General features: G+C 51.6%; 2 protein-coding genes across 8 annotated transcripts in view; both read left to right on the top strand.

Annotated features, from left to right (window-relative positions):
- Positions 1-11,663, top strand: part of CAMTA2 (calmodulin binding transcription activator 2) — a 20,043-nt gene extending 8,380 nt beyond the window's left edge. For 3 of the 6 annotated variants that reach the window (XM_014589090.1, XM_006151871.3, XM_006151869.3), the window contains 14 exons: positions 473-599; positions 1,823-1,957; positions 5,677-5,792; positions 6,388-6,572; positions 6,907-6,985; positions 7,140-7,362; positions 7,561-7,865; positions 9,326-9,522; positions 10,025-10,208; positions 10,384-10,455; positions 10,567-10,587; positions 10,757-10,944; positions 11,065-11,139; positions 11,228-11,663. In XM_014589090.1, coding sequence (XP_014444576.1) covers positions 473-599; positions 1,823-1,957; positions 5,677-5,792; positions 6,388-6,572; positions 6,907-6,985; positions 7,140-7,362; positions 7,561-7,865; positions 9,326-9,522; positions 10,025-10,208; positions 10,384-10,455; positions 10,567-10,587; positions 10,757-10,944; positions 11,065-11,139; positions 11,228-11,291 — 1,971 coding nt within the window. In that variant the 3' untranslated portion in view covers positions 11,292-11,663. The remainder of the gene's footprint in view (positions 1-472; positions 600-1,822; positions 1,958-5,676; positions 5,793-6,387; positions 6,573-6,906; positions 6,986-7,139; positions 7,363-7,560; positions 7,866-9,325; positions 9,523-10,024; positions 10,209-10,383; positions 10,456-10,566; positions 10,588-10,756; positions 10,945-11,064; positions 11,140-11,227) is intronic. The other 3 variants (XM_006151872.3, XM_014589091.2, XM_006151870.3) reach the window with 1 other exon arrangement.
- A 382-nt stretch (positions 11,664-12,045) lies between these two features.
- Positions 12,046-14,381, top strand: part of SPAG7 (sperm associated antigen 7) — an 8,570-nt gene continuing 6,234 nt past the window's right edge. Inside the window, exon 1 of one of the 2 annotated variants that reach the window (XM_014589089.1) lies at positions 12,046-12,244. In XM_014589089.1, the coding sequence (XP_014444575.1) occupies positions 12,160-12,244 (85 nt within the window). In that variant the 5' untranslated portion in view covers positions 12,046-12,159. The remainder of the gene's footprint in view (positions 12,245-14,381) is intronic. The other variant, XM_006151868.3, reaches the window with a different exon arrangement.

The raw sequence follows: 14,381 nt of genomic DNA, 5'->3' as shown, positions 1-14,381 counted from the left end.
TGTTGGGATCAGCAGTTGGTGTAATGGCTATGTCACTAGACTCCCATGTTTTCGACTGTGGTCCGAGTCCCAGACCCGGTGGCTTAAACTCACTTGTGCATGCCCAAGATCCCAAGAGGAGAATGGAGGAGAAGGGATTACGGCCTGGCCATCCCTCCTGAGGATTGATTTCTTGCTTTCTATTTCTCTGTTTCTCTGTCTTTCTGGCAAGCGCACACGCCTTATAACAAAAAAACCTCTCCAAAAAGAAGGAGAGAGAGAGATCAGGAATGTTGACCTTGGTGGGACTATTAGGGAGGTGGGATAGAGTAGCTGATCTCCCCTTGTATCCTGTCTAACCCTGTACCCCCAGACCCTAGTACTCTAGGGTGTGCCATTCATATACTCAGATCTAAGGAGCTGAATAAGTAACTGAACAAGTGAGTAAATGAGTACCTAACTCTAGTCTCATGACTTTGACTTCTGTCTGCAGGGTGGGGTCAAGGTGCTTATCACAGGTCCTTGGACAGAGGCCGCTGAACATTACTCCTGTGTCTTTGATCACATCGCAGTGCCAGCCTCACTTGTTCAGCCTGGTGTCTTACGCTGCTACTGTCCTGGTACGGGGATTGGGCCCGGGAGGGAAAGGGACCAACATATGGGCAGTTAGGACAGATCAGGACCTCCAGGCGTCTAGACAACATTGGGAACGAATAAGTTGTTCTGAAAGCATGAGGACCTCATCCAGGCCTGAGGTCGAGTGCCAAGCTCACCCAGCAGGCAGAAGAGCCTGGGCTTTGGTGCAGAGAATCTACATTCTGGTTAAAGAAATTTAGCTAGGCGGTAAACTTAGATTAAAGCTTCTCTTTCGAGTGCTTGGCTTCCCCACCTATTTAAAGTCAAGTGTTGACTAAAGGGATCTCTAATGACTGTCCAAGTTCTCTGGCTTAGTTGGAGTCAGAGTATTCAACTCCAATCCAGGAAGAATGAGAAAGGAGAGATGTTAGTTTCCTCTGACCAGTCTTGTGGCTAAAAGACTTTGGCTTCTAGATGTGCACTGTCAATATGGTAGCCATTAGCCACTGGTTCCAGGTCACACTGATGTGCTCCATAGCCATACATGGCTAGGGACAGCACTGGTCTAGACTTCTTTGCCAAGGTTCATCTCTGCCCTTCGGCCACCACCCTTGCCCCTTACCCTTCACTCAGCAGTTTGCCTTCCTGTGGGATCTCAAGGACAGGCTGACAGCTTTGCTATGAGTGCGAACTTCCCCAGTCTCAACAGCCCCAATCAACCATGTGTGCAAGGAAAGGAGATAAGATCAGAGAAGCTGGAGATTGGGAGACCAAGTCTCAGGCCCTGTCTTGGGATCAGCACCTGGTGGTTCCTTCCTTAGCCATAGACATGAGACCCTGGGACACAGCTCTCAGTGGACACTGCTCATTTGCCTTTCCCACATCTTAGTAACAGGGTCTTGACCTCTAGACTCTGATATTGGGACATTAAGGGGTTTATCTACCCCTTAAGCATTGATAAGTGTAGGTGTCTCTTTTTCCCTCGGCTTCTAAATTTTGTTGTTGGATAACAAACATCCTTAACTACTGGGTTTAGAATCCGAGGGGTCTGTGGTTCATAGTAGGTATTAAGTCTCAAACGAATGGACTTCCTTCCTGGTCGGTGCCAAGGCCATGGAAGCCAGGAGCCTCTTGGTCCATAGCAGGGGAGAAGGGGACAGAGAGGTAGATGGACTGTGACTCCGACACAGGTGGACAGAGAGAGGGAACCGACACAGGTGGACAGAGAGCGGGAAAGAGCCCTTCTCACTGATCCTGCTCTCCCCAGCCCATGAAGTGGGGCTGGTGTCTTTGCAGGTGGCAGGGCGGGAGGGGCCCCTTTCTGCTTCTGTGCTCTTTGAGTATCGAGCCCGCCGATTCCTGTCTCTGCCCAGTACTCAGCTTGACTGGTTGTCACTGGATGGTGAGTACCTAAGCCCTCTGACCCAAAAGTGTCAAACCCTACAACCTTTGAAGATGACATGCCCCTAGACCCTCAGGAATCTGATAGACACTGCTCAGCCCTCACTTTACCACTCTTTTGCTATTCCTATTTGTTGGTCATTTCTTTTCTTTCTTTTTTTTTGTAAAGAAACCCTTCCTTCCTTCTTTCCTTCCTTCCTTCCTTCCTTCCTTCCTTCCTTCCTTTCTTTCTTTCTTTCTTTCTCTTTCTTTCTTTCTCTTTCTTTCTCTCTTTCTCTCTCTCTCTCTTTCTCTCTCTCTCTTTCTCTCTCTCTCTCTCTCTTTCTCTCTCTCTCTCTTTCTCTCTCTCTTTCTCTCTTTCTCTCTCTCTCTTTCTCTCTCTCTCTTTCTCTCTCTCTCTCTCTTTTTCTCTCTCTCTCTCTTTCTCTCTCTCTTTCTCTCTCTCTTTCTCTCTCTCTCTTTCTCTTTCTTTCTTTCTATTTGACCAGAGACGGACAGAGTGAGAGAAAGAGGGGGAAAGTGAGAAAGCAAGCCGCCAGGTCCGGGACTTGAACCACGGTCGACCATGTGGGGAGTCCAGCCCCTCATTGGACATTTCTGAATGTGGCAGCAAACTTCTCTCACCTCTTCTTGCCATAAATCATGGAGCTGTCTTTATCCTAGTATTTACCCTGTCTTCTTCATCCCAAAGGATGGGATTTCAACCAAGAATGCCAGAGGCTAGGGCAGGGACAGGGTCTAGAGCAACATATAGGGGCTATTCGGGACCAGCAGTTAGCGTAATGGCTATGTTACTGGACTCCCATGTAGTTGACCACGGTTTGCATCCCAGACCCAGTGGCTTAAAACTCACGCCGGGCGCGTGTGCGTGCATGCCCAAGATCCTGAGAGGAGAATGGAGGAGAAGGGATTGCAGCGTGGCCATCCCCCCTGGGGGTGATTTCTCACTTTCTGTCTCTCTGTCTTTGTCTGGCGAGCGCACAGGCCCTATAGCAAAAACCTCTTAAAAAAAAAATGTATATATATATATATATAGGGGCTATTCATGAGTATCATATACACATACAAGTGTATTTATTTACTTATTTATAATTTCTGGATTTTAAGAATTATTTTATTAATTGCATTTATTATTAATTTTTAAAATATGACCAGAGAGAGACAGAGAGAGAGAAAGTGAGAAAGCAAGCCACCAGGTCCGGGACTCAAACCATAGTTGGCCATGTGGGAGTTTAGCACCTTAACCACCACACCACCTTCTGGCCCCCATACAGACATATTTAAATTTCTATCAATTTTCCCTCTGGTTATAAAGATAACATTTTAGGTATATGAAACTCAGAAATTACAGAAAAACACAAAGTAGAAAATAAAAATTTCCTATTACAGTACTATTCAGTGATATGCATTGGTAATATTGTAGTGTACTTTCTTGCACAAAGATACATACATACACATATATGCATGGAGTCTTCAAAAAGTTCATGGAGGGACCAGCGGGTGACGTGGTGGTTAAGGTGCTGGACATGCCCACATGACCAACCAGGGTTCGAGTCCTGGACCTGGACCTGGTGGCTTGTTTTCTCACTTTCTCTCTCTCTCACTCTTACCCTCTGTCTCTCTCTGGTCAAATTAAAAAAAAAAAAAAATGAATGAATAAATAAAATAATTATTAAAAAATGTGGAAAATGCATATTATGAAACAACTATGTATGGATTTCAGAGTTTTTTTGCACTAAAATAAACTTGCACCTCTTATTTATTTTTTTTATTTTTAATTTGTTACAGGGTGTGCATTTGCCAGAGAGAGAGAGAAAGTTAGAAAGCACCTTTCAAGGGGGATGGCCATGCCAGCCATTCTCTTTTCAGGACTTTGGGCACACATGCACACATGCCTGGCATGCATACATGCCTGGTGTGTTTACAAGCTGCTGGGTCCGGGACACAAATCATACAGTTAACCATGTGGGATCCAGCTACTTAACCACCAAGCCACTTGGCTGGCCCAATAAATTTGTACCTTCACTCTATTTTTCCATAAACTTTTTGAAGGCCTCCTGTATGTATGTGTGCAGGTGTATTTATCTAAGTCTGGGCCTGTTTTTACTCCTGTTACTGGTTCTCTTTCCTGTAGCTTTGAGAACCAGTTCTATCAGCCCCTGCTGCTTGCTCAAGGGTTTTTCTGTCTCTTCCTCTTGGTGTCTTTTTTGTTGCCTTCTGGCTTCACCCTAATTCTGTCTGTCTCCTTCCTTCCTGCTTCTCTCTCTCAGGGGCACTGCTCCCTAGTTTTTCCTCATTTGTGGAGGCCCTCTGCTCTTCTCGTCACCAGGCTTTGGTGGGTGTGTTGGGTCGCCTGCCTCCGGCCAGGTCTTTCAGTCCTGCTTTTGTCCTGCTCTGTGACGGTTCATCACCTTATTTTTCCATCTCTGTCTAAGCTGTTTTACCATCTCTCCTATAGGTCTCCTCCTCCCTCTTCTTTCCATTTCTTTCTTTCTTTTTTAATTTAATTTATTGCTATAGGGCATGTGCACAGAGACAGAAAGAGGGTGAGATGTGAGAAGGCATCCCCTCGGAGGGTGGAGGTGGCCATGCCACAACGCCTTCTCTAGTCACCTCTTGGGATTCAGGGCACACACAGACACATGCCCAGCATGTTTCTCAAGCTGCCGAGTATGGGACTTGAACCACGCAGTTGCTCATGTGGGATCCAGCTGCCTTAATCTCCATGCCATCTGCTGACCCTTTTTATTCCATTTTTTCTTGAACCAATGTCTTAACTTTCCTTTTGATCTTCCTTTCTTACTGCTTGCTTGGTAGGCTTTTCCCCCAGCTTTCCTTTGTCCTTGCTCTCTTCTCCTTCTCCTTGTTTATCTTTTCTGCTCTCTCTCTCTTCTGCCTGTTCTACCTGGGTTTCTGTTTATCACTCTGTACCTCTCTCCCCTCCTAACACCTCGGAACTTTCATCCCCTTCTATCCTGGCACCTCAGAACATTACCCGACCTTTGCTTTATCTCTGCCTGTTTTCCCATGGCTCTGAGCCCCTCTGGCCTTCCCTCCTTATCCTTGTTTGATCTCAGAAGGGGACAGATATTGTTTGGTGTGTGTATGTGTGTGTATGCATGTATGCATGCATGCGCATGTGTATCTGTGTATGGCAGGGAGGAGGAGGAATGAACATGGCTATCCATCTCTGTCACCTTCCCTCCCCCACCATCCTCTTTGTGGACAGCTGCAGGGGGCTGGGATGAGGGGGCGGTGCTTTTCAAATCGCAGTCACTGAGCTCTTTTGGGCAGTGGTTAACAGAGAGGAGGGACCCTGGAGTCTTTCAGCTCCAGCATGGGGGACAAAGGTAATGTCTGGGGCAAGAACTGACCAAACATTTTACCTAAGGAAGGGGGGAGCATGCAGGGGCGTGTACACGTGTGATCTGGAGCAGCTAGGGGCTAGATGGTCATTTGGGAATTTCTACCATCTCTGTGCCTTAAAGGAAACAGCCTTGGTTCTGGATCCTGGTTCTAGGTCTGTGAGTAGTGTTACCAGCCCTAGTCTACACCCTGGTAGGCTTCGTTTCATTAGTAGCCAGCTAGGTAAAGGGCTGTGGGGAAGAGAAAAGAATATGATTGTGTCTCTGCCCCCAGCTCTTGGGACACGTCCTGTTATGGTGCTGAGGGCATCGCCTAGCCCCTGCCCACTCAGCGTCCCTGCTCATTCCCCCTCAGACAACCAGTTTCGGATGTCCATATTGGAGCGACTGGAGCAGATGGAGAAGCGGATGGCAGAGATCGCAGCAGCTGGGCAAGTGCCTTGCCAGGGTCCCGACACTCCTCCAATTCAGGTACTTCCGTGAGGAGGGAGATGGCCTACGGTGGGACACGGGGAGGGTCCACCTAGAGAAAATGGCTCTTGCATGTGACTCCCCTCACTCTCCTCAGCTGGCCCTCCTCCCTCTCCCTGACATCATCCGCTCCCACCCCCACCCAGTGGCAAGAGTGGCTATTCTGGGCACCTTCTTGGCATGGCAGGCTTCAGACTATTTCTGGTCTAAAGAGAGTGGAGGTGAAGGAGGGGTGGGGGAGGGGTCAAGCAGGTTGGGGCTCAGAGCTCTGTGGGTCTCTGAAGAAAGAGGGCTGAGGAAGGGCTTTGAGACTGCTGCTGAGGGGGAGAAGCCACATGTGGGTATGGCACTGATCTGCATTGGTGTGAAGGCACAGCATGGGCTAGGGTGTGTGAGGTCTGACGGGAGTAGGGGACACCCAGGACACAGGAACTCCAACTGGGAAAACCGAGGCTGACCTGGTGGGGACCTGGAGTGAGAAGTATAGGGAGGGGGCTAGATTAGAAACTGGGAGAACAGATGTGGGGTGGCCAAGGCTACCCCAAGCCAGGGTACCGGATGTTCAAGTCACTGCCTAAGGGTGTGTGTACCGCAGGATGAAGGCCAAGGGCCTGGGTTCGAGGCACGAGTGGTGGTCTTGGTAGAGAACATGATCCCACGCTCCACCTGGAGAGGCCCTGAACGTCTGGCCCATGGAAGTCCCTTCCGGGGCATGAGCCTTCTGCACCTGGCTGCTGCTCAGGGCTACGCCCGCCTCATCGAGACCCTGAGCCAGTGGCGGTGAGCAGGGGCAGCTGGGAGGAACTGGGTAGCCATTGGGAGTGCCAAGGGACAAGGAGGAGCCTGGAGGATCTGGAGCCCTGCCAAGAGGGAGCCAGGGTCTCTGTGGGAAGGAAGAGGGGCTGGGCAAGGGCTTATATTTGGGGGATTTGAATATCCTGACTTAGGAAACTTTGACTTCTTGGGGTCCTTAAATTGATTACCGTCTTTAACTGCCTCCTCCCACTGGCCTCAGTGCTTCTAGACAGCTCACTTCCCAGTCCCGTTACTTCTGATGTTCCTTGCCCTCTGTTTCCCTGACTGGGCTCTGGTGTCCCTTTCCCAAACCCTCCAGGAGTGTGGAGACTGGCAGCTTGGACTTAGAGCAAGAGGTTGACCCGCTCAACGTGGATCATTTCTCTTGCACCCCCCTGGTGAGGATGCCAGAGTTTTGAGTGCATGGGGGGCAGTGGGCAACAGGAAGATCCTTCCAGGGAAGCAGGGAAAGGTGGATGGGCAAGGGCCTGAAGACCTAGCTACCTGGAAGAAGAACCCCAGCTTCATCTCCACCATCCATTTCCTTCTCAGATGTGGGCCTGTGCCCTGGGACACCTGGAAGCTGCTGTGCTCCTTTTCCGTTGGAACCGACAGGCCCTGAGCATTCCCGACTCTCTGGGCCGTCTTCCCCTGTCTGTGGCTCATTCCCGGGGCCATGTGCGCCTTGCCCGCTGCCTTGAAGAACTGCAGAGGCAGGAGGCTTCAGTCGAACCCCCTCTTGCCCTGTCACCACCCTCCTCCAGCCCAGACACTGGTGAGGGCTGCCTCCCATCTTTTTGAGAGAGGAATGGGGGTAGCATGGGCCAGAGCAAAGCCAAAAGGTGGGCTAAAAAGACAGGGAGAGGAGGAGGCAGGGTGGGGGTGCTGAGAACAAGGATGGGGACGGGACGGTGGGAGACTCGACAGATGGCTGGTGCTCCTGTTGCCCTCACCCTCTAACCCTGCCTCACAGGTCTGAGCAGTGTCTCATCGCCCTCGGAGCTGTCAGAAGGCACTTTCTCCGTCACGTCAGCCTATTCTAGTGCCCCAGATGGCAGCCCTCCCCCTGCTCCACTGCCAGCCTCTGAGATTACTATGGAGGAGATTGTCCCAAGCCAGCTATCCTCTGGTGCCCCAGAGGCCCCCCTACTCCTCATGGACTATGAGGCCACCAGCCCCAAAGGGCCCCCACCCTCCCCTCCTGCCCTCCTGCCAGCCCCAGATGATGGAGCTGCCCTGGAGAACGCAGACAGCCCCCAGGCTGTGGATGTGATCCCGGTACTGCTCATGCTAATGGAATTATAGGGGCTAGAAGTGCAATGGGGTGCAGAGCGGGTGAGGCAGACTAGTCCATGAAACAACATCAGAGTCTGGGTTTGTTTGGGAAGAAGGGGCCATTTATTTTGACAGGCAGGGGAACACTTACTTCCTTTCAGACCTTGAACTTCTGGAGAGTGTCTTCAGTTAGGGCTGGTCCATGAAAGGACAAGGTTCTTGGGGAACCAGGGTGAGGGCAGCTGGGAGTTGTGTGAAGCAGAGAGGTTGGCAAGATGACAGAGGTATTTGGCAGATTTTTACTATAGTGTATGTGCTCCCTGGAGAGACAGAGACAAGAAATCATCCTCCAGGGGGGATGGCCACGCAACAAGCCCTTCTTCACTCTCCTCTCGGGATTTTGGGCATGCACACACATACACCTGGTGTGAATTTCAAGCTGCTGGGTACAGGACTTGAACTGCTGTTGGCCACATGGGAGCCCAGCACCTTAGCCACCGTGCAGCCTACTGGCCTCACGAGAAGACTTGAACAAGGGCTAATGAAGCTTTGTAGGATGAATGAATAGGGAGTGAATCTTCAGATGTAGCAATGTATTTCTGTACTAGAACCTGAGATGTACCTGCTTTAGGGTGGACTGATAATTAGGTAGCACGCTCAGTACAAAAAAAAAAAGGAACTCCACAAAAAGTGTAGGCTATGTTGAACGTGGCCAGAGGAAGTGCTAGAGGCTTCAGAGCTGGAGCAAAGGCCAGGCTAGAGCCATTTGACAGGTGTCATTTGGTCAGCAACATCAGACTGGTTCTTTTTTTGGGGGGCGGGGAGAGGTTTTTGCTATAGGGTATGTGCGCTCGCCTGAAAGACAGAGACAGAAAGCGAGAAATCACCCCCACGGGGCATGACTACTCCACAATTCTTTTTCCATTCTCCTCTTGGGATCATGAGCATGCACGCACATGCACCCAGTGTGAGTTTAAGCCACCGAGTCTGGGACTCGAACCGCAGTTGGCTACATTGGAGACCAGCGACATAGCCATTATGTCAACTGCTGGTCCCCATCAGGCTGGTTCTTGAGAACTGAGGAGGCCGGGGAGGGTGGCATGACCAAACCTATGGGGAGGATATACTAGTGAGCTGGCATGAGATAGGCCCAGGTAGACAGGGCACAATCGACCTAGAAAGGGGTCGAATATTTCATAGAATCTTCATCTGGAGCCTGTCCTTCCTATGTCCTCCACAACCCCTTGGCATACAGGGCTGAATCCCCACGTGGGAGCCCAGTAAGGATAAATGAATGAGTCTAGAATAGTCGCCAAGAAAGGAACGGATAGTAGGAAAAGCAATCCCCGAGGCCTCGGTGTCTGGTGAAAGAAAGAACTAGACAGGAATGAGGTAGTTTGGCAGGGCAGGGACATCTGGCAGTTTGAGCCCCCAGGGCTCACCCAGCTTCTCTCTTCATCCAGGTGGACATGATCTCACTGGCCAAGCAGATCATTGAAGCCACACCAGAACGGATTAAACGAGAGGACTTTGTGGGGCTGCCTGAGGCAGGCACCTCCATGCGGGAGCGGACAGGGGCTGTGGGGCTCAGCGAAACCATGTCCTGGCTGGCCAGCTACCTGGAGAATGTGGACCATTTCCCCAGCTCAGTCCCTCCCAGGTGACCAGCTCAGGGCAGAGCTTCCAGATTCTTCTTTTTTTTTTTTGGAGAGGTTTTTGCTATAGGGTACATGCACTCACCATTAAGACAGAGACAGAAAGTAAGAAACCACCCCCTCAGGGGGGATGGCCACGCCACAATCCCTTCTCCTCCGTTCTCCTCTTGGGATCTTGGGCACACATGCACATGGCGTGAGTTTAAGCCACCAAGTCTGGGACTCGAACCGCGGTCAACTACATGGGAGTCCAGCAATATAACCATTATGCCGACTGCTGGTCCCCCAGATTCTTCTTTAAAGGAGGATGGGAGGATGCAGGAGGCTTCCTCACACCCAAAGCTCCATTCTGGCTGAGGCCCTTTGAGAAGGAAACTGAATTGGCTGATAAACCCTGAAGCCACTTTCTCAAGATTATTGCTAGTGGTCTTCCTTCATAACAGTCCCTAGGTGGGAGGGGAGAGACTTCAGATGCCCCGTGACATCCCTCTTCTCTATCTCCTACAGCGAACTGCCCTTTGAGAGAGGTCGCCTAGCTATCCCTCCAGCACCTTCCTGGGCAGAATTTCTCTCTGCCTCTACCAGTGGCAAGATGGAAAGTGATTTTGCCCTGCTGACACTATCGGATCATGAGCAGCGGGAACTGTATGAGGCAGCCCGCGTCATCCAGACAGCCTTTCGGAAGTACAAGGTCAGGGGGCCAGGGGTTGTGGGATGAATTACGCAGGGCCAGCTGTGGCCTCCCAGGGCGTTTGGTAGAAGAGCAAACATCCAGACAAGTCTCAGAGTGAAGAGTCAGGGGACCCTAGGAGAGCTGGAAGGACAAATGAAGTGCCCGTTAGGTGCTGAGATTTCTCTCCCCTCAGGGCCGGCGGCTGAAGGAGCAGCAGGAGGTAGCAGCAGCTGTGATCCAGCGCTGCTACCGGAAGTACAAGCAGGTGAGACCCTTCTCTGGAAAGCATGCCCACAAACCCACACGCACACACCCAGCCCAGCCCAGAGCGCACAGAATGCTGCCAGAGCCCTAATTCCCCTTCTCTCTCCACAAGCTGACCTGGATTGCACTTAAGGTATTAGGCATGAGATCTGGGTGTGAGGTTGTCTGTGATGATTCAGCCTTTCCGTGAGTGTGTGGGTTAGAGAATGAGACTTGCATTAGCCTAACCTAGGGGGTGACTCTCAAGGGTTTGGGTCTCCGTTCCTCCATTTCATCCCTGTCCCTCTTCCCTGCTCCTGCAGTTTGCACTCTATAAGAAGATGACCCAGGCGGCCATCCTGATTCAGAGCAAGTTCCGAAGCTACTATGAGCAGAAGCGGTTTCAGCAGAGCCGCCGGGCGGCCGTGCTCATCCAGCAGCACTACCGTTCCTACCGGCGTCGGCCCAGGCCCCCCCACCGGCCCTCGGGCGCCCTGCCCACCCGCGGCAAGTAAGGCCCCATTCTCACCATCCTTTCCCCTGGCTTTCCCTGCTGGGGTCCATAAGGGGCATGGTATGCCTATGAGGTCTCCTCATCTTTTTTTTTTTTTTTTTTTTTTTCTCGCACCAGAGGCTCTTTTCTCACCAAGAAGCAGGACCAGGCAGCCCGGAAGATCATGAGATTCCTGCGGCGCTGCCGACACAGGTACTCATCCCTTCTCTCCTTGGAATTTTGCCCTGCCTCTTCGCCTGGTTCGACCATCATCTCTGACTCCTTCCTTGTTTTTCTACAGGATGAGGGAACTGAAGCAGAACCAGGAGCTGGAAGGGCTTCCCCAGCCCGGACTGGCCACCTGACCTCTCCAGCGCCTTTCTCACCACTCTGGGGGCTTCTTGCAGTCTTAACAGGAAGAGGGCTTTCTGGGGCAGGGGGAGCTCCTTGTCGGCAGCTTTCCCCTTCACCTTTGGTGGAGCCCCTCATAGGCCTCCACCCTCCTCCCCTCTCCCCAACTCCTGTTTCCACACCTCACTTCCCTCCTGGTCGTGCCCCCTCTCTTTTGCTCCCTGGCTCCAGAAGACCCACGCCCCACATACCTGCATCTTCAGCCGTGACCTACGGAGCCCTGCCTGCCCCTTCTCCACAGCTCCTTCCCTGCCTGCACCCGACTCAGCCCCTTCCTGATTTGCCTTATTTATTTATTCGACGCGTCTCTGAATGTATCCGCCTCGGTCCCCACCTCTGCCTTCTCTGCGCGCGCCCCTTGTGTTTCAGGGCTGACCGTGCCCCCACCCCGACTCCGCATGTTTGCGTCTGTTTCCTCCCTTTCTGGCCCTGTCTTCCCCCAGCATCCCGACCTGGCCCAATCTCGGGGCCAAAGGGGAGGGGGTGTACATAGGAACGCGTTGCGGAGTCCCGCCCCCGTCCCCCGAGGGGAGGGGGCTTGTACATACTGTAACATACAGAGTATAGTGAAGAATCTATTTAAGGCGCCGCGGGGAAGGCTGCACGGCCGGGCTTGTGGTTCCCTGGGGCTCTGTCTGCGGCGGACGGGCGGGGCGGGGAGGGCGGGGCCTCGGCCGGCTAGGAGCGACCGCGCGCGGCTGGACTCGGATCAGAGCCCAGGCAGCGAGGGCGCGCGGTTTTCCGCCTCCGACGTGTTTCCGGTCTTAAAGGCATTTCGCCTTTCCCTTTAAGACGCGCCGCCCTCTCTCAGTCACTCCCAAGATGGCGGACCTACTGGGCTCCATCCTGAGCTCTATGGAGAAGCCACCCAGCCTCGGTGACCAGGAGACTCGGCGCAAGGCCCGAGGTGAGGATCCCAAATTCACGACCGCCTTTCTTCGCCCGGTTCTCGGGACCGTACTCTTCCCCCTTTGGACGATGCCGCTTCTTCAACCTTGAAAGACCCCTCGGAGGCCCCTTCTGAGACCCTCAGAGTCCCTAACAGGGCGGCCGACCCGCCCGCTGTTCTTAGCAGACGATGATTGGCTGCCCGAAGCCTAGCTCCAGCTTTCTGCTCCTTCTCCCTAGCCTTGCCTTCCGTAGTCCTTGTTTCTGATTAGCCTGCGGGCCCGCTTGTCCGCTGCTGGCGTGCTCTGATTGGTAGAACGCTTCCAACCTGTCATCGCAGCTCCGCCCACCTCCAGCACTATTTCGATTGGGTGCAAGACACGTCCGTCCGCATTCCTTTTACGTCTATTGGTCAGCTCAACTTAAAGGTCTACCTCCTAAGTCTCGGACTTTTCTTTCTCACCCACTGCACCCGCTGCAGCTCCCATTGGCTGCTGAGGCTTCCCGGTGTCTTTACGCCCCTCCTACATGATTTAACTCGATCACGTCTGCCTCGCAACCCTTTCCCCATCTGTAGCCTTAAATTCCCGAGTTGCGCGGGTTGATCGTGATGCTGATTGGAGGGACGAGATTGCCCCGCCAGGTCCAATTGGTCTGTCTCCCGACTAGGTTCTCTTAGCGGCTTACCTGCCGGAGGGCTTGAATTCCGCAGCGCTCTAGGGCGCGGTCTAGCGGGAGAGTCGAGGCCTTGACCATAGACGAGCCTAGTCCTGAACGGTGCTCTCTACCTGCCCGAGGTGGGGTAGGTCAGGCGCGATACTGTCAGAGTGCTCAAGGGCAGCTTAATGTCTAAATATCGTTGCTTATTATTATTTTAAAGAATTGTTTATTTTATTTATCATTATTAGTCTTTATTTTGACTGGAGAGAGAGAGAGGGAGAGTGAGAAAGCAAGCTGCCCGTTCCAGGACTCAGACTACGTTTGGCCATGTGGGAGTTCATCACCTTAACCACCATGCCACCTGGTAGCCCCTACCGTGGCTTACTTACTAAATGCCTTGTAGGGGTTAGTCCAGGACTGAGATGTTCATTGATGAAGTTTAATAATCAATAACTCAGAAATGTAATAACCAATTTGATAAGTGCTCTGAAAGGAAGATAATTATGAGGGTCACTTGGGTCCTAACTTAACTTGCAGTGAGCCAAGACCCGAAGGATAGATAATTCAGTAAAACAAAGGGGAACGAAGTGTTACAGGCAGAGATGTAGATCTGAAAGCTCCAAGGAAGTTGGGAGCATAATAGGAATGGGGAATTGGAATTATTTGATGCTCATAACTGTCTAGGTGTGGGAATCACTAGCAGCAGTTCACAGGCTAGAAAGCTTAAGCTCAAAATTTAGTAACTGACTGAGGTCACATAGTAAGTGATAGATTTTTTTTTTTTTTTTTGGAGAGGTTTTTGCTATAGGGCGTGTGCGCTCTCCAGAAAGACAGAGAGAGACAGAGACAGAAAGCGAGAAATCACCCCCCAGGGGGGATGGCCACGCCACAATCCCCCTCTCCTCCATTCTTCTCTCCGGATCTTGGGCATGCACACACACACGCGCCCAGCATGAGTTTTAAGCCACCAGGTCCGGGATGCAAACCGCAGTTGACTACGTGGGAGTCCAGCGACATAGCCATTACCCTAACTGCTGGTTCCAGTAAGTGATAGCATTTTTAACTCAGGTATGACTTTTTAAAAGCTTTTTGTTATTTTTTAAAAATTATTTTATTTAACTTTATTTTAATTTGACCAGAGAGGGACATAGTGAGGGAGAGGGAAAGTGAGAAAGCGAGCCTCCAGGTCCAGGATTCAAACAATGGTTGGCAATGTGGGAGTCCCCCCCCAAACACCATGCCCCCTGCCAGTCCCCTAAAAGCTTGTGTTCTTAACCATTATTTTTTCCCTTTGAATGTTTGTTTTGTGTGGATTCTATAGTCTAGTGATGAATACAAGGCTTAGGCTTCGTCTCACTCTCTCTGTCTTCTCTGGCAAGTGCAAGTGCCTTCTGCCAATTAAAAAATTTTGCTATCTGGCACGTGTGCTCGCCAGACAGAGACAGACAGAGAGATAGAAAGCGAGAAATCACCCCCCAGAGGGGATGGCCACGCCG

Source organism: Tupaia chinensis, unplaced genomic scaffold, assembly GCF_000334495.1.
Source record: "Tupaia chinensis unplaced genomic scaffold, TupChi_1.0 Scaffold000330_1, whole genome shotgun sequence".
NCBI lineage: Eukaryota > Metazoa > Chordata > Mammalia > Scandentia > Tupaiidae > Tupaia > Tupaia belangeri.
The sequence above is the reverse complement of the archived record's forward strand: the minus strand, read 5'-3'. Positions and strand labels throughout refer to the sequence as shown.